Below are 22,810 nucleotides of genomic sequence, written 5' to 3'. Positions count from 1 at the left end.
TTAAGATAAAAGCACTGACGGTCGATCGGCCCCTCGACCACAACACTGCTGCTAATGTTCCCTGAAAGCTCCTCGGTTTCCGTTCCACTTATCTCCATCCAAACGACGCAGCAGCTGTTTGTGCTGATTAACACAGCTGCTGCAAGGTTTTGGTCGACGACCTTCTTCGCTGCAGACCTGTAGCTCAGGTAAGCACAATATTCACACTGGAAACAGGGAAATCTGTTGCACTTACATTCATCTCATCTTTGGCAAACACATGGTCATTGGTTAAATTCACTCTTTTAGAGATGATTTAAACATTTCTATGATCCTGTGAGCATTTGAATTTCCTGATGTGATCAACTCATTGACGGCTTCAATCAATTCAAGTGGACTCCAGTCAGCTACTAAACACATCTCAAAGAGAATTAGAACAAACAGGATGCACCTGATCACACAGCACGGCATCTAAATACATTCATACATTTGAGTTAAGTTAAATTATATTTAATTTTAAGTAAAATAACATCTTTTCACTTGGGTTCGTTAGTGGACACTGACCCATATTTCCATTTAAAACTAAATCTACACCACTTACTGCTTCATGCTGCCATGTCAGTCAGTTACTATAATATGATTTTGCATCCCGACACATGATTTAGTCGAGGAAAGGACGTGAGGCTGAGGCAGTTCTTCTGTTCTACTCTGTCACTGACCGAATTTGTGGAAAAATAAAAAGTGAGCCAAGGATGTTTCTCCCTCTGAGTGTATTTTCACTTCTATTGATTTACTTATATGAGGAGAAAAGAATCCGTGTCCCCTGACAGTCGACCTCAATGACACAGATAGTTCACACAGGTCTTCAAAGCAAACAAAGAGAGAGAAATACGACAACAAAGGTTTTCTACACTGTTAACCCGTGAATAATATGGAAATATGACACGTGCCAAATGTTTGACCTCACTGAATGTGGCTGAATGTTGTTATCACGCAGCCAAATTACCTTGGCTCACTAGTGGACTAAATTAAGCATCTATCAATTAATGATGCATCAAATTTGGCTTAAACCTCTCAGGCCAAAGCTGTTTCTAATAGAAGTTGATTTTTCTTTGGAGATTTTTAAATCTGTGCCACACCTACTTCACATTTGGTCCTTTAGTGTCAGATCATGTTCATCAATTTAGAAGCTGTGTTATCATATCACTGGTGAGAAACAACGAACACAACTTGTTCAGAAGAAATATTCATGAACATAATTCCTCATATTACTACAGCTTGTTCTTCTTTCCTGAGCTTTATATGATTTTCATGCTAATGTGGAAGCTGCTGTGTAACAAGCTGCAGCCTCACGGAGCCACTGGTGCACTTTTGGTGATGGAATAATTTATTATGTTTGGGAAACGGCTTGTGAGCTTTAGTGGTACTGGTGTTTGAACTTCAGCCTGAGGCACCAGCTGTTACCCTACGCTAGCTCAGCGCCTGATAACATGTCAGTAACAAAGTAAGAGAATCTTACAAGAAGCTAGAAACACCGACAACAAGTGTGCAACATCACGGGGAAATAAAAAGGGTGCGTTCAGGTGCTGCATTCTGTCAGCGGTGATCAACAACTTAATGACGTCCCATTGGTCAGCAGCTGGTGCTTCACTTCCTCCCTAAACTCTGTATTCTGTTTATAGGTTTATAGGTTCAGGCTTTCGTGGGTTTTGATAATAAATGATTGCATATGCAGGGGATTGTCAGAGCTTATTGATGCCCCCTGTCCCCGCCGTGGGCGTCTGCACATAAAACAATAAACAACCGAGCTCGTGTGACAACCTCATACGCTGTAACCTGGGAGCCTAATCCCTCTATTGACAGATCTTGAGGCTCTTTCTTGTTTAACCTGATATTAAACGCACTTTTTTAAAAATACTCACCGTGGCTGCTCTCCGGGAACTCGACGCATCACATCTGTGCACTTCTTGCGTTTATGACTGTGCAGCAGCACCAATACGTTTTCACCGTCCTCAAAGGTTTAAAGAGTTATTGACCCACAGCAAGACAAAGACAAGACACAAATTAATGTGCCCATATTGGCTTCAGGCTTCAGTGAACAAGAGTGATTATGAAGTGTGTGTGTGTGTGTGTGTGTGTGTGTGTGTGTGTGTGTGTGTGTGTGTGTGTGTGTGTGTGTGTGTGTGACCCATGTTGTGGGGACATAAATCTGTTTACAGTCACACTGTGGGGCCTCAATTTCCTTCTGGGGTCTAAAAGTGAAGACTGTGTGTGTGTGTGTGTGTGTGTGTGTGTGTGTTTGTAGCATGGATATGTTTGTACTTGTTTTTCCCACTTTAAAATGATGCAACATTATGAAACTATTTATTTTTTGTTGTGTTCGGCCTCACAGTGACGTGGTGTTAGGAGTTAGGTGTAGTGAGGTCAGGGGTTTGAATAATATGATGTAAGTTCAATATTTGTGTGACACACACTGATCAATCACAGGTTGTTAGACTGGTCTTTAGGCCGTGCAGTCACATACACGTACACATGATGATTTTTCTGCTCTGGAGCAGATTCACCACTGAAAATCTTTAGTAATTCATAAAACAGTGGACTATTTTCAGACTGAGAGAGTGTCTAGACAGGAACCATGTATATCACAGGTCTGGTTAAACTTTATCAGCTGTAGCTGCTGTAGCGTGCATACGTTACGTTTTTGGTTCACTTGACTTAAAAACACTTGACTTGACTTTTTACATTTCCAGCAGACTCATTTTGAATTATGTAAAATAGTTTTACACATTCACTTGATAACTGAATGTCACGTAGCTGCTGATTAATTTTCTTTTGACGAAATTGACACTACAACCACATGGGCCCAAAAATAATTCCCTGCCAACATGCTAACCATTAAAAGCATCATATGTTATCAGAGAGCATAGTACATTTGTATCTCATGTAAAGTACAGTCATTGTCTTTGTCATTGACTTTAAGTTTACAACATATGCTGCTGAAGTTATTCCACATCTCTGATTGTTGACAGAGTTGATAAAAAATATGCAGAAATATACACAGAAATGATAAGAAAAGCCATTTGTGTCATCTCTGTGATGAGGACTAAATTGAATTACAGCCTTTAGCTGTCATTTCAGTCAGTTTAATTTTTTATTTCATTTCAGCTAAGCTTTGATAGATGAAGTGACGTCGCTAAAATTCAACTCGGTTCATTCATGTTACACGAAGGAACCGTGCAGTTCAGATGACCCCCTCTGCAGACCAGACATTACTGTTGATGGAAACATAAGCTGCACAAGCTGAGGAAAATAGCATCGGGTTTAACGCTTATTGTATCTTTACCCCTTTAAGCTGTTCACAACCAGTTTCCTGATTCAGCAGTTTCAGAGAATTTTGAGAGCGGGCCAATACATACAATACACCACTTTATTAGGTACACCTGCGCAACCTAATGCAGTCCAATATTGTACTTTTACAAGCAGAAGTGTTTAAAGTACTCAACCTCAATACTTAGGTAGAAGTGCAACTATCTACTGTACCTATAAAACACTCCACTACAAGTAGAAGTACCCTTTTATTTTTCTACTCATCTAAATTTTACTTTAAGTACAAAAATAAAAGTAGTCCCCTAGGAAAACAGTGTATTTTAGGTACAGATCCGTTGGATTTTAACCACATTATGTAGTGACAGGACGTAAATCCACAAATTATAGCATTTTATTAGTTTATGAAGTTTTTAATAAAAACTCTGAACGTGCAGAGTAGTAATCAAGTGTAACTAGTAATCCTGTAGAAATAGATGTAGTAGTAAAAGTACAATATTGTCACATTTCACGTGAAAAATAAATACTACATTAGAGTCCAAGTACTGTACTTGAGTAAATGTAAAACTTGGGTACTTACAGTACCACCTCTGTTGACAAGGTTATGTGTAACTTTTATATGATATATTACGTATATATATATATTTCTATTTCTATTGAGAGGTGGTTGTAATGTTTTGCCCTCCTGACCCGTTTTATCTAGAGTAACCAAAACATTAGCAACATGTCCCAGCTTAGTACGCTCCAGTTAAACTCCACCACCCACTTTGACCTCAATCATAAATATATATTTATATATTTCTTGCTTGTGGTTGTTGTTGTTTGTTGCTGTTCTTATCTCTCTCCTTTTTCCACTCATCCCAACCGGTCGAGGCAGATGGCCGCCCACCATGAGCCTGGCTCTGCTGGAGGTTTCTTCCTGTAAAGGGAGTTTATCCTCTCCACTGTTGCCTAAAGCTTGCTCAAACGGGGTTGTTGGTTATACATTTCTATACATTTGTACTCTGTAAGGTCTTGAAACTTAAACTGTAAAGCGCCTTGAGATGACGTCTGTTGAGATTTGGGCCCTATAGAAATAAAACTAAATTGAATATAGTAGAACCTTTCTCAACTAAAAGTGAGAAATTATAGCAATCTTAGCAGGGCTGCTGCTTTAGATTGACACATCCTGGACGCCTAATAAAAGGAGTCTTGAACCCACTGCCTATTATATGTATTAATAGGGCTACTTGATGCATTGGCGCATTCAAAGAGGGATTTGAACGTCGCATCTCGCTCCAACACGCTCCCAGCCCCTCGATGTGCTCTTTTCCGCCCGCCCCTGAACGCGGCGCCGCTCCCGTGCGACGTGAACGCAGCATCAACTGTTGAGCTGCTCCATGGCAACAGAGGAGCCGCCGCCGAGCGCCGAGCCCGACCCACACACCTCCATCCGAACCGAGTCCCGAGGAGCCGCCGCCGAGCGCCGAGCCCGACCCACACACCTCCATCCGAACCGAGTCCCGAGGAGCCGCCGCCGAGCGCCGAGCCCGACCCACACACCTCCATCCGAACCGAGTCCCGAGGAGCCGCCGCCGAGCGCCGAGCCCGACCCACACACCTCCATCCGAACCGAGTCCCGAGGAGCCGCCGCCGCTACATGTCAGCATCAAGGTGACCGAGCAGCCGCCCGGAACCCGCCCCACATCAGCGCCCAGGTGTCCGCCGACCAGGACCCGCAGCTCGGACCGCCGGAGACGGACACGATGGTCGCAGCTGACGTTGGCGGGGTTGAATATTGACACGTCCCCCCACGGTGCTGTTACTACGAACCGAGCCACAATGAGGCACCTCGTCCACAGCCTGTGTCCTAGTTTGGTTTAATTTATTTTTGTTGTGTCCCGGAAAAACACAAGAAGTCCGGCTCCGTCCCGGTCCTCCCCGCGGCACCGTCCGTCCACTTCGTCCGTATCGCTCCGAAGCAGCTGAAGCATCGTCGTGAAGATGGCGACCGGGTCGGGCTGGCAGCAGTATTACTGCCCCGCCGGTCAGGGGAAATTTAGTTCGTCCTCGGCGTCCAGCATGTCCTTCCAGTCCGGAATCGCCCTGGAATATACCCAAGACCTGCACCTGAAGATGAGCAAGAAAATAGCCCAGCTGACGAAGGTAAGGAGGTTTAATTAGAGGCCTGGTGTTTGTCTCCCGGAGCGGGATTCAACCCTTGGTTTAGACCTTGTACCTCCCGTGGCTGGCTGAGAACTGCGCACCGAAAGTCCTTTAGGATTTCGTCCTATTTGGCGATTCATCTGATATTCATAAGCTTATCTAAGGAGGATAAAGAAAATTTAACATTTTCCAAATTATTTTAATTTGCTAGTATTTTCGGCGTACATTCAACGTCCATAAATTATTTATATCGCTAATAAAATAATTTAAACTTTCATTAGGATCACTGCTCACTACACTTGTGTTTGAGGCAAACTGGGAATGAAGAGGTGAAATTATTAAGTTGTTTTTATTCATAAACATACTGCTTAGTGTTTGAATGATCCGCCGTATTAAAAAGCAGATACTCTTGGTTTAAAAAAATAAATTTTCCTACATGACACATTCATGTATTGAAGTTAAAGGGCCAATAAACCTAAAACTGTGATATTCTTTAACGGAGATCAGAGTGAATTCATGTTTTTGATTCAAAGATCGGTTTTTGATTTGCACTTGGGACGTATGAGTTAGTTGAAGGCGAAGCCGGTCTGCTCAAATGCTTTATCGATCAATAGAGGCTCTATTAACCACGACATTAATCAGGGTAGTCATTAATCACCTATAGCATTTAGCTTTATTTGGCCAAATTAATATATTCTAGGGCCCTACTTCTATTAAACTTAGATTCCCTCTTGATGGGTTGAAAATGAGACATTAATTCAAATTGCACTTTTAATATTCATTCATACAACATATAATCCTTACAAATAGGACCATATTCATACGTTATGGACACTAGCTATAGGAGCTCATTAGGAGATTCCTTGAATTCATCATCTTATTTGTTTTGGCTCAGTTCTGTAGGATGTTAGATTTCAACACCACATGCTCCTCGTGGGCATTCAGGGATATTCCAGGTGTTCTTTGCTCCTTTGGGTCTTTGCTTTCATCTCTCACTTGCCAAAATGACAGGGTTCCTACTTCTAACACAGAGTAGCGACCTCTCCACTGCATTCACTTGGGGTCAAAGCATGTTTGTGGCTCCAGTATGTCATTATCATCAAACTGATGGTCGACTGGTGCCTCGCACGCTTACAGGTGGCTCTTTGAAGATGCCAACTCTTTGCTGCTGAAGGGTTTGACACCTCGAGTCAGTTATATCCTCCAAGGATTCGCTACTGACTCTCACTCTCGGTGTGTTTCTTTGTGCTGAGGAAGTGAAGCCTGAAAAAAGAAAAAGTCATAATTCAGCAGCCTTTGGCAAGCTGTGTGCCAAGCCTCAGAGCGGTGTCGGCCCTTCAAAGTCACATTGAAATAGCAAAAAGAAGATCTTTTCACATTGTTAACTAATTCTCCATATCATAGCGTGCACTATATTGAGCCTTTTGACAGTAAACGTCAAAGTATTTGCATGTATAAATATTTTACCTTCTACATTTTTGTTATATTTTTATATAATATCTGACACATTCAACTAACAGATGAGTTTTGCAGAATGCAGAATATGAATCCAGAATAGGTTCAGTTAGCCAGGACACGTTGAAACTGGATTAAACATGTGTTATATGTGAACTTACTTTTAGCCACATTTATCCATGAAGCGTAAATATATTCTTTCTATGACCAGATGGCTACACGGGCCTGTCAAACATGTACCAGAAACGTGTTTACTGGGAAAAAATAAAAAATAAAAATAGGTAGGAAACATTAAATAGAGCTTCCTTACCAGCTGTACTGAATCTATGCATTATTAATGCACAATTCATTTCTTACTAGGGATAGGCCAGGGGTAGGATGAATGTCTTTGAAATCTGGATGCTTATGCTTTTGCAAACCGAAACCAAGGATTAGTTGTAGATAGTAATACTTACAAATCAAATGCTAACATTGAATGTGTCGTTGTACAGCGTGACACCAGTGTATAGAGAGCCTTTTAGTTTGTTTATTCAGTGTAGGGGCAGTTTCTGGGCTCTTTTTATGGCGCTTTATAGTTGGATGAGTACTTCACAGATCAGTGGTCAGTAATCGAATGGGAAGAGATGACATTTAACACATTATGAATGCCTTTGTGATGGTGCCATAAATTCTGCTCAGGTGTTTATTACATTGGGCTGCAGCAACAAACAAAGCTTTTTTTTCTAATTAACTATATTAAAGTATTAAACTTGTGCACAAATAACCTGGACTTTCCACTAGTTTTTACCAACTAAATCTGTAGTGAATGTTATTTTCTAATGTCAAGTCACATGACTTCCACCCATTCCCACAGGCGACACATCTGAGCCTTGTATCTCCGGCACTTTTGTTGTATTAGGGCAGAACAAAGCAGGGAATCGGCCGATGGCGTTGAGGCCATCTGCTCTCGCTGACCGCTGATCTCTGGAGTGAGAGCTTCGTTCAGGAATAAAAAGCGATGTTGAAACCTCTCCGACTCGTTCTGGGCCGAGTGATTTCTGCTGTGTCTGAATGATTCGGTAGAGTGATTGAAGCATCTCAATTTTTAATCTCGTGTTTTAACCGGCCTACTTTTAATCCAGAGTGCCTTCTTGTGTTTTTGACTCGCCTGTTTGCTGGTTGTGATTTATCAAATGTTTTTAGCAGTATATCTTGTTCCTTTCCTTGTTATATTTTAGAGAAAATACAGCTTTGACTGGTCTTTTACTTTTGTGGTGATTATCCGACTCATCACCTGCTCTTTAGTTGTGCATTATAGCAGAAGTGCAGCATGCAGTGTTGTCAGTTTGATGCACCTATAGCTGCTTTGACGCAGACTCTTTATACATATGCAGAGATTTCATGCATAGTCAGTAAGTTAGTCATTGATTGCAATTCTCCTGTGGCACTGAACTCCTGTGGATTTTTGATGCAAGACTTGTTTGCTGCCACTGTTATTTAGAGACTTCTTGCAGTAATTTTTAATCCCACAAAGCTGCTTTCAGGCCCTTTGTGTAGTTGAGGCTCTGCACGGATTTCACTGTCATGTTTATTTATTTAATTCTTTTTTTTTAGAAAGCCGTATTTAAGTTATAATCTCTGATGGTTTTGCCTTTATTGAATTGCTGCTGTCAAAAAGAAGGCAAAGTAGGGGTTTGGCTGCTATGGCAACAAGTTTTATATAAATTATAATTCAGGGCAGTGGCATGTGGTGTAAAAAAAAAAGGAATAAACCCGATTTTATAAACATCCACATTGAGTCAAGGCTGAAGTTTCTGGTTGTTCTGAGACACAGAGGGCAGCATGTCATTTTGCATTGTCAGGAATATCCTTTATAACAAATGTATTAACTAGCCTAGGGTGTGTGTGTGTGTGTATGTGTGTTTCATCAGCAATGCCTGACTGACTTTAATGTTGAAGTGAGTCAGAAATAGACCTCTGAGCTCTCCATGTATTTCTGGACGAAGGCATTGAAAGAGACAGAGATGGTGAAATGTGTGTGTGTGTGTGCGTGCAGTGTTTGCAAGTCATATTCTGTATAGTGCTGCATCACAATATCACCATGGTACTGAAATGTTTAAAAAGACATGGGTGTATAGAAACAGTACACTGTTATAGAATACTAATATTTTCTTTAAAATAAGCTAAACTGTGCACACTATGATAATATATGGTCTGCTTGAGTATGTAGAGTCAACTTTAAACCACCATAATGGTGTAACTTGGTGTTATAAGGCCTCATTTTCCTGAAACCAGGTGCAGCCTGAAAACTCAAGTCCAAATTCATTGGGCAGGGACGTTATGGGTGTGTCCAGTGATCTTCTTGCAAATTTCGTGCACCAGGGCACAGCCAGATGCAACATGGAGGACAGGCGGGATGTACTATTATTGGGAGGAATGCATCATGAGCAGGTGGAGATGGGGCGGAAGACATTAATGCCTAATCAGCCCGGTTCACCACATCCTCTTTAAAAGCAGCAGGAGAAGCAGAAAGACTGAGGTATTGTAGAGAGAAAACATGAACATAAGAAAGAAAAATTAAAAGAAATACACAACACTGCAATTACTTATATAAATCATAGATCTATGTTGGTGCAGCAGCTGCTTGAAAATGTGCTTATACTGTGCAATCAGGAAAATTAATTTACACTTGTCTCCTCCTCTGCACATGTGAAAACAGCCATTTATGTCTTAAAGTACAGTGAGTGTAGCTGCAAACACACATCAGCTCCTCTTTATAGAAAACTAACAGATGTACTGTACCAGCAGGGATTTGGAGCAGTGTCACGAGTAGTTTCTGACCAGAAGGGAAAACAAGTGAACTTTACCCACTGAAATTATGGATTATTTGTTTCTGCCTCTGCTTTCGCTGACAGTACTTTTTCATTTTACTTTTTTGGTTTTAATGTTTCGCCCTGAGCTTTATCCTTTACTGCCCAGCATCAGCTGTGAGCCTATATTCAATTATGGGTCAGGTATTGTAGTAACAGGCTGTGTGAGGTTAGGTCAGTACTGATTTAAAGATAATTGTAGTCAGTAAACTGGATCCATCAGATTTTGCTGCAGGTTTTCTTTTAACTATATTTTCTCTTACCACAACTGCATGATTGGAGTTTTTTCCAGTGATTAGTGTTTCTGTACCAGTCAATTATTGGCTGAAAACACTCACATACAAATGTCACTGTCATTAGTTGGCAATAACATTAAAGCCAGAATGTGTGTGTGTGTGTGCATTTGCATGTGTGTGAGTTTTGATGCCATAATCCAAGGGTGGCAGTGCAGTGATCTGTGCAGCCTGGGCAGGGTTAGAGAGCAGATGGTCAGAGCAACACGGCTCCAAACGTGGGAATAGAAAAGAGCTGATAGGGATTTAAGAGTCCGATACTGCTCATTCATTCAGTTACAGTTTATGTTGCAACCGCACTTGTGTCAATATTTAATATTTTTACTTTTACTATTACTATTATTACCATAATAAAACATTACTATAGCTGTCTTAAATCCTACTACTATTTTTCCATTTACTATTTTGGTACAGTGTTTCTAGTCTAAATTTGGGGTGCCTCAGTGCCTGGGTTATTAAAACCTCGATAATATCTTCCTAATTGAATGAAAAATATTCCCAAGACACAAACGAGAAGAAATTGAATTTGCTATTAAGATATTATTACTTGTGTAAAGAAAATGACTTCCTTGTAGAGTCAAAAGGATGAGAAAAGTAAATGCCCAGTGAAATCCAGCTTCAGGTCGTGATAACGTGTTGCATAAAAATAAAACATATACTCACACTGTCTTCCATTATAACATCACCTATGTTTTAAACATTACTACCGTAAATACACACTAGTATTTGAATTAATAGATAATTAATTGCCTTTTTAGGCTAAATGTTTAATTCACCTCTTCATATTTGATGGAAAACTAAATCTAAGATTCCAGTAACATTGTGTATGTGTGACCCAAGTAAAGACAAACAACAAAACAAAAGAAGAAGTGATGTCCTGAGAAAAAACTTGAATCTTAAAATGAGTTTGTAATCTTTAAATCTAATTTGAGGATTCGTGTGTGTGTCTTTTAAGTGCATGTGGTGGCCTGCTGCTGCTGCTGCTGCTGTGAGGAGTAGAGCTTATTAACCTCTGCAGGATGCTCCTTCACTGATTGTCACAATTCTCTGTCAGATTTCATTAAGATACGCCCACACACACATTTGTGCGCACACTCACGCGTTACGCCGAGACACACATACAGGGAGGCAGGCATATTGGCCTGAAGCTCTATCCAGTACAAATAAAGCACTGCCGACATGCTTGTTGACAAACACACACACTTGGACACATTCACCACACACAGTGGCTCATAGATTTGCGAGGTGTGTACGTAGGATTGATGAGTCATTCTTAATGGTTGACCTTGAATGTTTCCTCTGTCTTTAGACAGCTAGAAGGCACATTGCCGCCGCTCTTCTCTGGCCTATTTGTTGGCTCGTGTTGCTGCAGCAACTGGTGATACGTAAAGTTGACTCCCAGCTCACTGTTGTATAGGTTTCATACACTATGCCAGATATATATTCAGTTGTTGTGTGTTCTCATGAGAACCTGTCTGTAAACACAGTGTGTTTATGTTATTACTGTTACGAGACATCTCACCTGAGAACTCGTTCAAGTGTGGTGTGGTTTCATTGTGCTCAACAGACTGTAAAATCTAGTATAATTGATTGAATGACTAATGGTAATGTAAAGTTATAGATTTACATTTACTGAACCATAACATATAAGATATCAGTGTCTAAAGCTATTCATACTGCATTATTAATTGCTGTTTTGTGACTAAACAGCCCTGAAGTCGATACTGAATAAATACTGTGGTCATCAAAAAGGGGTGTGACAGAGCAGGTGTACGTAGGCTCTGATTTATCATCAGATTTTCCTCCTAAAGGAACCCTCAGGTGTCTTACACCTGTCTGCTCCTCTCTCCTCTGTCTCTGCCTTTTTGTCATATCCTGTCTCTACATGTGTGTGTTCATGACTGAGTAGCAGAGAAGGAGGAATGTGTCTTAGCTCAGTGAGGTTTTATCTTGTTCAAAGCTAAAGAAAAAACGTATCAAGGCCAGGGATGTTTCCTTCAGTATTTACGAGGCAGCCTGCTCTATGGTACCCATCACTGCTTTGTCACAAATTGCCTGCAACAAGCCTCACTCTGCACGGGACTGTTTAACTGCGAATGCTCTCGGGTGACGCACCAGTCCTTCTGGTGGCCATATTGAAAGGCAGCTGATTTTGGGGAAACAGCAGCTGTGCGTGACTGTAAATTGCTGAACCCTTTCTGTACTCAGCATATGTGCTGTTTTAACCAAGAAATTATTGTTTTATTTATAATCCATATGATTGATTTTCCAGCCCCCCTGTGACCTGTAGCAGTAATGGATTGATGTTGAACGGATAATTGATTTTGGGCTTAAAAAATGTTAGTACTCATCACACTATCAGCTAACCACAATTTATAATGAAAGATCTCCAGAATATATCAGTCTTTACTAAACTGAGAAGCATTTCTAGCTCGTTTTATGACCTAGTGATATATATTTTGATTATTTATTCATTTTATCAGCATATTATATCTGTAATAAATAAAGAAATTATTATTATATAAATTATTCTGTTCTTAATCATTTCAGCCAACAAACCACCTGGATGTGATTCAACCTACTATATATTCTGCCACCACCAGCCTTAAAAGATTAATACTCCAGAGTATATTGACTTTTACAGTAAATAGGTAAATATCATAATCAGCAATTCAAAAACCAATTTTGACTGAAAGCCTCTACAAAGTCTAGACCTCCCATCTTGACACCAGCCCACACACTTAACTAGAAAAGAGAGCTTTTTGGCAGACATTGTCAGCGAGTGAGCATCAGGATTTTAGAGGCTGTAGTCTACTTCGAATTTCTCTTCTCTTCTTGGCAGCTGTGAGAGTCTACATGGCCACCAGGGACCTGTCTTTACTCGCTGGTTTCTGTTTCTCTGTCCTGATGGGAGCGGTAGACAACGAATGCCTAACATAACAGTTAACCCTCTTTTGCCCATTATCCGTAGTATCATTCATATGTGCTCTTAAACTCACAACAGAACAACTATACTGCAGTCCACATCATCCATCTGTTGACCAAAGTGCTCATTTTAATCAGCTGTGTTCCTCTGAATTCAAACACAATCTGAAAGAGACTTGAAGACAGCAAACACATAAACATACCCAAGGATAATTAGATCCAGATTAAACACAAATGGAGTGAGGAAATCAAGAATGGCAGTAGCATGATGCACCACCACTTAATGAGCAGCATGGTCAGTACCAACACATTTCCTCATACATTTCACAGTTCTTACTCATCATCTCAACTCCATAAACTTTCTTTCTTGTTGTCGCTATGATGCAAGTTAGAAATAAATTGAGACCTATACAAATGTAAATATATTTAAACTACAATAAATATTTTTAATACAGCAGTTATTACTGGGTTACAGTATTATTAGCCATAAATATGCCTTCAATTGCTTTTAATAGTGCTTGGCTGGTATATGTGATAAAGGTTATATCGTCTGCATAATGTGACACTTTTTCTATATTGACTTTTGTGTGATGCCCTCAGATGATTTATGATCATGGCCATATCAAATTCAAATGATATAGTGTTTAATCTGATTATTTGATGAGAAGTCCTTCAGTTGTTATTTGCCCTTTATTTGTTTTTCTCCTGTTTTCATTTCCTGAAGAACATGCCCATCTTGGCTCTCTAAAATTGGCAGGCCTGTTTACTCCTCTCTCCTTCACGTCCTCTCTCCAATTCTCTGTTTATCTGTCTCTCCTTCCCTCTAGCTAAAGGACATCCAAACAACAGCGGGGCTTGCTGTGACTTCACCCAGGGCTTGGTCTGTCTTCCTATTAAGATAACATGAGACTGATCTATAGGGCGATATTTGGGCCATTATGACTGCAAACAGTGATAGGAAATAGAAAAGGGAAATAATAGGATAGTAGCTTGACACATATATAATATTTGTAAAGGAAATTAAGTGCAATTTGAATTTGTTCTGGATGGCTGAAAATCTTAAACTGCTGAGATTTCGGTAGTGAGCAAGTGAAAAACAGAAATAGAAGAGTCATACCCTCTCCACTTTATCTCATGTTGCCATGGAGACATGTCTGTAGAAGTCAGCAGATTGTGCAAAATATGTCTTAAGAAGCATAGAAAAAACATTTTCACTATTATTTATTTATATTATTAGAACAAAAGTTAAACTCCAGGCTTTTCCATTACTTTTATAAAGTATATTGGAGATATCTGACCCTAAGCGAACACCGTTGGAGAGATGGTAGTACAAGAGGAGGAAATATATATAATATTGATATCAACTTCAGTTGAAAAGGGGTTCTTATTACTAGACATTTACCACAAATATTGAGTTATCCACATAGCCCTATGTCTTTACCCTGAGTGGCTGACAACCCCATGACTCAGCATTGCTTCTGTTTTGAGTCGAGGTTTATTTCTAATCAATAAGGCTCGTTCTCAACAAATGTCTACCTTGCTCCTCTTTGCCTCTTTGTTACCTTAATTCATTTTTATTCCTTGTCCTTCATTTTTTTCTACTTTATAGTTCCGATTGCTGCATGAGAGGTGATCCGTTTTGGCCAATTGTGCATTAAATTGCTAAACATCAATGTTCAGTCATAATTTTTTACAGCTGTAAGGCCAATAGAGCTGCTGTGGTGGCTTACAGCACAGAAACATGCTTCCCCACTGCTTAGTGTTTTCAAAGAAGTTAGATCCAACAAGTTCTAACCCATTAGTCTGTAGTTGAGCAGCTCATGTTCATCGAAATCTGCATAATAACAAAGTAGGGCTGTACACACAGGAATGTATCCTGGCTCCTGTGACCAGCGAGCTGTAGATTCAGCCTATTTATCCACATTATGTATTATTTTGTTGATATGGGCACCTCTGTATCCAGAGCAGCTGATGAACACAGTGAGTCACAGTGGGTAGAAAGTCTGGAAACACTGTTTCAGGTGCAGCCAGCTGTGCTGAAGTATTTTTGTCTTTTTCTCCTCCATTTGGACATGGAAAGCAACTTTGCATTGCATATAGATTACAAAATACTTGATAATATTCCCAGTATTCTTCATGCGAGACGTTGTATCTCAAGTTGCTACTTACATACCCCATGTAGTCTAGAACTTTGCATGGTAGCTTCACCATCAGTGTGTGTGAATAAGAGCAAACCGTACGCTGTAAAATGCTTAATTTGTAATCAGCGACAGCTCCTGAGAAACCAGAGATAACCCTCTTTGCAAACTGCTGCATCTGCATCACACAGCTGTTAACTGACCATTACTTTTAAAGTTGTCTTTCCATTCTCTATTCAACACTTAGAGATATTATACATTATGCTTGAGGCAGATCTCAATAAAAAGTATATTATGTGCAGGCATCACTATGGAATGGACCTTGTTCACAGTATTCATCTGTGATTAGTCAGAATGTGTACAGTAAATTGATTTAAAACAATTATACATCTTGTTCTCCACGGTGCCAAGAATGGACAGAGAGACGAGTACGCTGAAAGCAGAGGAGGGTATAAATGCGATCAACAGCACACTAATAGAAGTGTATGATATAGTTTTATATATTATATTGTTTTTGGGGTTACATGTTGTGGGAGTGTGCTTTTCTTTAAACATCTTTGTGTGTTGTAGTGTGGCTCACAATATATAAGCAATTAATTATGAGTTTTGTTGACAATAGTTAATAATGGAGAGAGGACAAGTTGCCAGACTAATCTTAAATTACCGGAAATTTGCACTGTGATTTGCTGTAGTGACCACAAACAGACCTGCAGGTCATGGTACAGCATGTAGTAGTATCTTAAAAACCTTTGTATTCCCCATAGTGTCTAAGGGTTACATAAAAAACTGAGCTTTACAAAAACCCTTGCTGTTGAGTTTGAAAACATCAACAGGGAGTTAGAGGAAATTTGGCTCTTTAAGTCGTCTGTACTGTATTAAAGCTGCCTGAATCTGACATGGATTTGACTAAAATCTGATCTGAGCATGGGCTGTGACACTGTGTGAGTGCTACTGGTGTTAATACTGCACAATATGTGGACAGTCAGCTGTGGATTTGCAGCTTATTAGCACTTTAGCAGAATGTTGGACTGGCTCCTTTACTCCAGCTGTCCCTTGCTTATTTAATCTATGTACTTGTTTGTATGACAGCTCTGCAGGTGAGCAATGACATCCTGTCCTTGTCTTTTTTTTTACACTCTCCATTAAACAGACATGCGCACATGCACAGCATCTCATTGTTCGAGCTGCTGCCAAGAGATGAGCTTTTTTTTTGTCATTCCTTGACTTTATGGAGCAGTTACATCCACAAGAGTGGAAAGTGGAGCAGTTTTCTCTCCGGTTGACGTCTTCCCGCACTATTTATATGTTGTTCATTCAATCCCATCGTGTCTAAAATACAACAAATGATGAGATCACACAGACGCACACACACGCCCACACACATACGAAACAGAGGCTGCAGGCTACAAGTGCTATAGACACTGATGCCACTGCTAATGAAATTCAGTGTACTGTGACTGAGAGGAAAAGACAGAGAGAGAGAGCACGAGCTACGTAGCTCCCAGAGGGACCCAGTGTTGTGCTATTCTTAACGCTTTTTCCATAATGATCCTTCCATTCATACATCACATCTCATGGTACCCAGGTTCGTAACAGGCTTTCCTGTGATAATACGGAAACCAGCAGTTGTAGAGAATGACCTCTAGCACTGTGAATGTTTTCTACAGCATGACTCAACACAATGCATGTGGCACCTTAAATCATTTTTGTGCTCCAGCGGTTGATGTGGTGCTGGAACAAGTAGAAGCCTGTTAATCAAAGAACACGGTATGGGAGGAATCACCTACTGAACACATTTTGATATCAATCTATGCTCGTATGATTTGTCACTATACATAAAAAGCTGCATATGCTTTGTTTCTGCTAACACTATAGATGTACTGTATTAGTAATGGTGCATAAGCTAACTATGACACTAAAACTTAACAGCAGTGAAGTCATATAACAATATTGTATTCATGATCATTCATTTATTCCACTTTAATAAGCATTACTTAGCAGCATGGATATGAGTGTTCAGATCTGACTTAATACACACTGTATGCACTACAGTATATACAGATCTGTATAATTATGCTGTGATTGTGGAGTAGACTTGTATCACAGTGTTAAATGTTCCAGCAGAACAGAGTGTACTGTCATTCTGCTGAGACAAACACATCCTGCAGACACGGCTGACAACTTTTAGCACAAGAGGGAGACATTAGAGTCACAGTCAGGGACAGTGGAGGAAACATTAAGACAGCATACAGACAAGACACGCTGAGGCATAAGGAGCAAAGTCCAGACATATGTAAGAATGTGATTGAGTGCATGTGTGTGTGTGTGTGTGTGGTTTCAAGGGACAAACATCCTCTATTTCACGGGAGCCTGACTGGGAAGCAGGTGATGGAGTATACCTCATCATTCAACAGCTGAGGACACCCACAAACACCTAAAACCATGTGAGACTGAGGTCAGATCAGATCAAGCTGGCGATGCCACAATCAGACATTGTGTCTGTCTTTCTGTGTGCAGTGCTAGATATATTTGAAACTGCTATGTTGTGTTTAGCCTCTGGGCAGGGTCGGTGTCAGTCAGGGTTAGCCCATGCAGCGAGGTAGACAGCTGGAGAGAGATGGTCGACTGGACAAGCTGGCCACCACCTGGACACATCACCGCACACAGAGAGGGAAGAAGAAAGCTAGAAAAACAGGAACAAAGAGTCATTAGAGTCAGCGAGTTAGTGTTTAGACAATTGTTCATTTAAAATTTAAATAATGCACGGTAGAATACGGGAGTGTGAGAATCCTGCTGAGAATGAGTTCAGATCATTACATTTTGTCTGCTGAACCACTGTGGGTGGGCAAATTAGCATTGCAAAAGCCGGTCAGTATCACAAGGAATTACATTCCTAACAGACTAATGTAATGCAAATGGCACAGGAAGTATGCCCTTTATGTAGCTGGAAGGGTGTTATAGAAGGACATTTTAAGTGTTGAGGCTGGGAATAGAGGTGAAAATAAGCAGAGGTCTGTCTACACTAGAACTCCAGTTCCTTTAATTAAATCAGACACTTACAGTTTCTGTTCACAAACGACTGAGCTCTATGGCGTAAATGCTTTTGTTTTTGGCAGGACGATGGTCAACGTTAGTCAGGCTGAGTAACGGCTTTGCTCCCACACTCATCACACCATCTGAGAACCTGCGTTAGTCAAACCCTAACTCAGACAAATGCAGTAGACCAACACACAAACTGTGAGACGTTAACTGTCAACAGAAGAGCAAGCTGAATGAGATCACATTATCGCATCAGGCTGAGAGTGGATTAGAGAGCGAGAGATTGTAGCTTTGGGCCTGTGCTGCTGGTGACTCATCTGACCTGATTCTGAAAAGCAGGCGCAGGAGCAGAGACAGAAAAATGCAATCAAACACAAATATCGCCTACCTGTCACCATATGTGGGATGTTATGCTTTCACATATGGTTCACATTAACACTGACTAATATGAAATTCAAAGCTGTCCTTATTTTCTTCTTAATGTTTACATGGTCTGTTTAAGAGCAGCACATTTTGTACTGATTTTACTTCCGCACAAAAGTTCATATTCAAAGATTAATTGGTTTCTGCTGCTGTAATGGTTAATGAAATTAGAACAGCTTGCCATTTTGAGCAACAATTCATTTGTTAGTATTCAGCAACAACATAACCAATCAATCTTAGCCACTGAAAGCCCCGTAGGAGCTGTAGTATTTCTCAGTAACTAATGCATTTTCAGCAGCGAGCAGCGTCTGCTGAATGGTGATTTGAGTTCTGCATTTTACAGGGTGGCATAGAGCTGAAATCTGCTGCGAAAACCTGCTATACCTAGCTACATCCATCTACATCTGCTCAGAAATGATACCATACCTATCAAGTCTCATTAAGTAGTTGATTTAGGGGAAGCTTGTAGCTTAAAATTGAGAAAATGGTACAGTGAATATGGTATTACATGCTGGGCCATGTCTTACCAACCCGACATCGAGAAACTAGAGGCGACTAGAGCAACTGTTGCATCATGTTGCTTATGTATAGGAAGACTGCAGAAATACAAACTGTCAACTTTGCAGTATTTGCTTACTATTATCACACCACTCTTGCTCACAACAGATGGTTTATGGCCAATTCTAATCAACAGTATGCCTGACAAGAAATTGTGAATGGCACTTGGGTCAATTTCACTTCTTGTGCAGCGATTCATTAAGCTGCAATTGGCTGAAGATGCACTGACAGTTGGTGTGACTGGTGCCAAAGGTGCGAATACACCATTTCTATAGTTTCTATGATTTTGTGGTTTCATTGTCATTTCATTATGATGTACAGTAGATGAAATTGGGTGCTGATTGACATTATGTGTTGTGCTCTGCTGTACCACTGCCAGTACTGTGGTGACTAACTGGAACTGCACAATAAGCAGAGACATCTCAGACTGAAGAAGCTACTGAGTGGTGAAATGTTTCAAAGTAATCTCAGAGAAGTCCAGCTGCCATTATTCAGCTTCCAGATAACCTCACCTGGACAACTGAGAATCTAAGACTGAGCAGAAGTGTTTGAGTTAATCCTGCCTCCTTTAAGGTATTCTGCCTGGACGCGGTTATTACAAGTGATGAGCCACCACAGTAATGCTTCTTCTGCCTTCAACTTGAATTTGTCTGTACTCAGAGAAGAAATATTGTACAAATGCTGGTGCACATTGCCATATTTCTTCTTGTCACTGCTGTTGCTGCCTTTCACCTAACCAGGAGGCTGGTTGCTGTCACACATGCACTGAAATTGAGGCTAAATGGAGGAAACGGCTCACTGCCTAAAAGTAGCTTCAATGATTCCTGCCCTGAAAATTGAGAGTTTAAGCAAAACACTAATTTATGGAATTTACATTGGAATTGTCTGATTGTTCTTTAAACATGATGGTGATGATGGATGAGGCTTCAACTTCAACTTCTCCATTATCCCACTCTGGCATTAATGAAAGTTTTGTCCTCTATGCACAGTACGTAGTGTTCTTCAGTCGTACATGAGATTTATTTTTATTTCTCTCCACTAAGGTCTAACCCAGAATTACAAGTACTGCAATAAATGGGCTGTTATGACATGCAACAAAATTGCAGGGCATAGGAATACAAAGGCTGCTTTAGCTGCATGTCAATAATCGGAGGTACTGGCATGTGTCCATGTCCATTAATGGATCACTGTGTGGGTGTATATGCAGGGGAACAAAACTGGGTGCATGTTCTATTTATTATGCACATACATATCCAGAGCTTGAGGTAATGCACAATGTTTCTGTAACTTGTAACATTACTGTTTGAAGACAGCAGAAAAGCCAAAGTAATGTTATTTTTACCTTAAGTCTCTTATCTGTGTGACAGCTGCCCGGCCAAGATAGGCGCAAATTTTCTATGCAATTATTTTTAATCAGTGCGAGCCTTAATTGGTTATAATCACTCCCATTAGCTCTATCATCATCTGTCTGCAGTGAGTTGTGTTCTTCCAGCTAGTCCGATAGCACCTGACCGCCAACCTGCCTGCCTCGCTTTCTTAACTCAATCACTGCTTTTAGTGTGTGCGTCACCAGCTGAGATGAAATTACAGGGTTTGATTTAGAAATATGTTCAGCCACTTTTTCCTCTCTGTCCTTTTTCTGTCATTTGTTCATTTACCCCCCCCCCCACACACACACACACACCACCACCACCATCACCTATTTCAACCCCCTCCATTTTTATAGAGGCAGCTGTCTAGTTACCATGGCAACCTTTGAGATAAGCCTTGCCAATCAGTCGTGTGTGTGTGTGTGTGTGTGTGTGTGTGTGTGTGTGTGTGTGTGTTAGTGCGTTTTCATGTTGAAACCCCTCCTCACCTGTCTGTGCGGTGTGTAATTACCGTCTACCCACTCACTTCTAAATATATTGCTACCTTTAACAGGCACCTGTGGAAACTTTAGTTACTGTAGTTCTAGGACAAAGTAAAATTTCGCAGCCTACTGCTGAGGCTGCTTAAACTTTCTCCACATTTCATGACTAGTTGCTTGAGGGAGCAGACAGCAACTGACTTCTAATACGATAAAAAAAAAAACTAAAAACACCAGCAACAACTCTCCAGCTGCCGCACCACACAACCAGAGCTGACACGGAGCTGGAACAAGCTGCTGCTCTGCTTTTTTTACCTTCATGTTGCTCAGCTCTAATTGGCTGTAACTGTCTGTACTCAGTTTTATTGACTGACAGACTAATTGGATGTCGAGGCTAATTGGAATTATAGAAATCAAACTTTAAAAGTTATTCACACACTACGTTTAAAGAAAAAAGGTAAAAAAGACTACTGAAGTCTAACACTGTCTAGTGTTGAAATAGTATAGTATACCATTACATTACATTTATGCTAGCCTGAAGAAATGCAGCACTCACCCTCAAGCTATCAAAAACCCTGCAGTTCCTATATTTTACCTGGATACATTGCCAATGAATGAACAAAAACAAAACGTGTGTCTCTGCCATTGTTAATGCTTATCAAAGTTTTGCTGGTATAGTGTATCATGCCCTGGTGAATAAAATGTGCCCACATGCATCTTTTGTTTCCTGCCGTGTCTCAAGTCCCAGATGTAAACAAACTCACAGCGCGTGCAGACCTGCGAGAAGATGATCCACACCCTCCTACGCGGGTTCTTCTTGAGAATCCGCTCTCTGGGCAGTTGGTTGTCTCTGTCTGTCAGTTTTCATCTAACATCACGCTCACACTTTCCTCTCTCTCTTCCCCTCATGGTGACAGGTGAAGGACTGGACAGTGGTCACCATAGTTTACTCTGTTTCAACTCTGCCAATATTCACACTCTCACACAGTCTCTCGCTCTCAGACACACTCACACACCCACACGATATTTTAGCCTTCACAAAGCCCAAGAATAAAATTGATAGCAATATAAGATAGAAAGAATACTAAGGCTACAAGTAAGTGTAGAAAACCTTTATTTTATGAGACTTTAAATGATTGGATCGACAAATGAAAAAGAATCATCTCATCTCATTACCGCTCTTCTTAATGCATCATTATTTTCTTATTTGCTACAGTTAACTTGTAGATTTCCTTTACACATTTGCTAATAACCATTTAATGTCTTGTTTTTCACATGCATGTAAATAAGTTATTTATAGAGAGCAGTAAAAAAGAAATGCAAATGTTTATGTTGGCATATTATCTTTACGTACTTAATATATACTCCAAAGTAGCCGATCAGTGATGCACCCATCTAATGCATAATGACTACATAGTATTAAGTCATTTTGTTCTTTGATGTTCAACAAGGTCCCTGGTTTGGGAAGTTGGGATAATTAGAAATATGCTGGTTCCTGTAACGCATGTTGTGATATTGTTTTGTGACACTGACAAATGTGTTTTGTGTTGTTGTTAGTCTCTATTCTTTATATTTCTCTTATTTTATAGCTTACCCTTTTATATTTGTGAGTCTATTTATTCTCATTGATGTTTGTACTTAATGATATCTTATCTCCTAATTGTAGTTGGGTCTGTTCTTCAGTTGTTATTTAACTATATTAGTCCCACTGCCACTGTGCACAATACAAAATGGTTTCTGTCTGTAACATTTAAACAAATAAATTATCTAATTGTCATACTACCCTGGTGAGAGTAGATTCAACAACTATCTTTACATTACAGAATGGACTTC

The 22,810-nt window shown here is 40.3% G+C and overlaps 1 protein-coding gene across 5 annotated transcripts in view; it reads left to right on the top strand.

Annotated features, from left to right (window-relative positions):
- Positions 1 to 142: 142 nt before the first annotated feature.
- The window catches only part of fam184a (family with sequence similarity 184 member A), a 95,069-nt gene continuing 72,401 nt past the window's right edge, over positions 143 to 22,810 (top strand). For 2 of the 5 annotated variants that reach the window (XM_026340725.1, XM_026340720.1), the window contains exon 1: positions 5,220 to 5,448. In XM_026340725.1, coding sequence (XP_026196510.1) covers positions 5,287 to 5,448 — 162 coding nt within the window. In that variant the 5' untranslated portion in view covers positions 5,220 to 5,286. Of the gene's footprint in view, positions 189 to 5,219; positions 5,449 to 22,810 lie in introns of those variants that run through there. The other 3 variants (XM_026340722.1, XM_026340721.1, XM_026340723.1) reach the window with 2 other exon arrangements.

Source organism: Anabas testudineus, chromosome 24, assembly GCF_900324465.2.
Source record: "Anabas testudineus chromosome 24, fAnaTes1.2, whole genome shotgun sequence".
Taxonomy (NCBI): Eukaryota; Metazoa; Chordata; class Actinopteri; order Anabantiformes; family Anabantidae; genus Anabas; species Anabas testudineus.
This window is presented reverse-complemented; position numbering and strand designations above follow the sequence as displayed.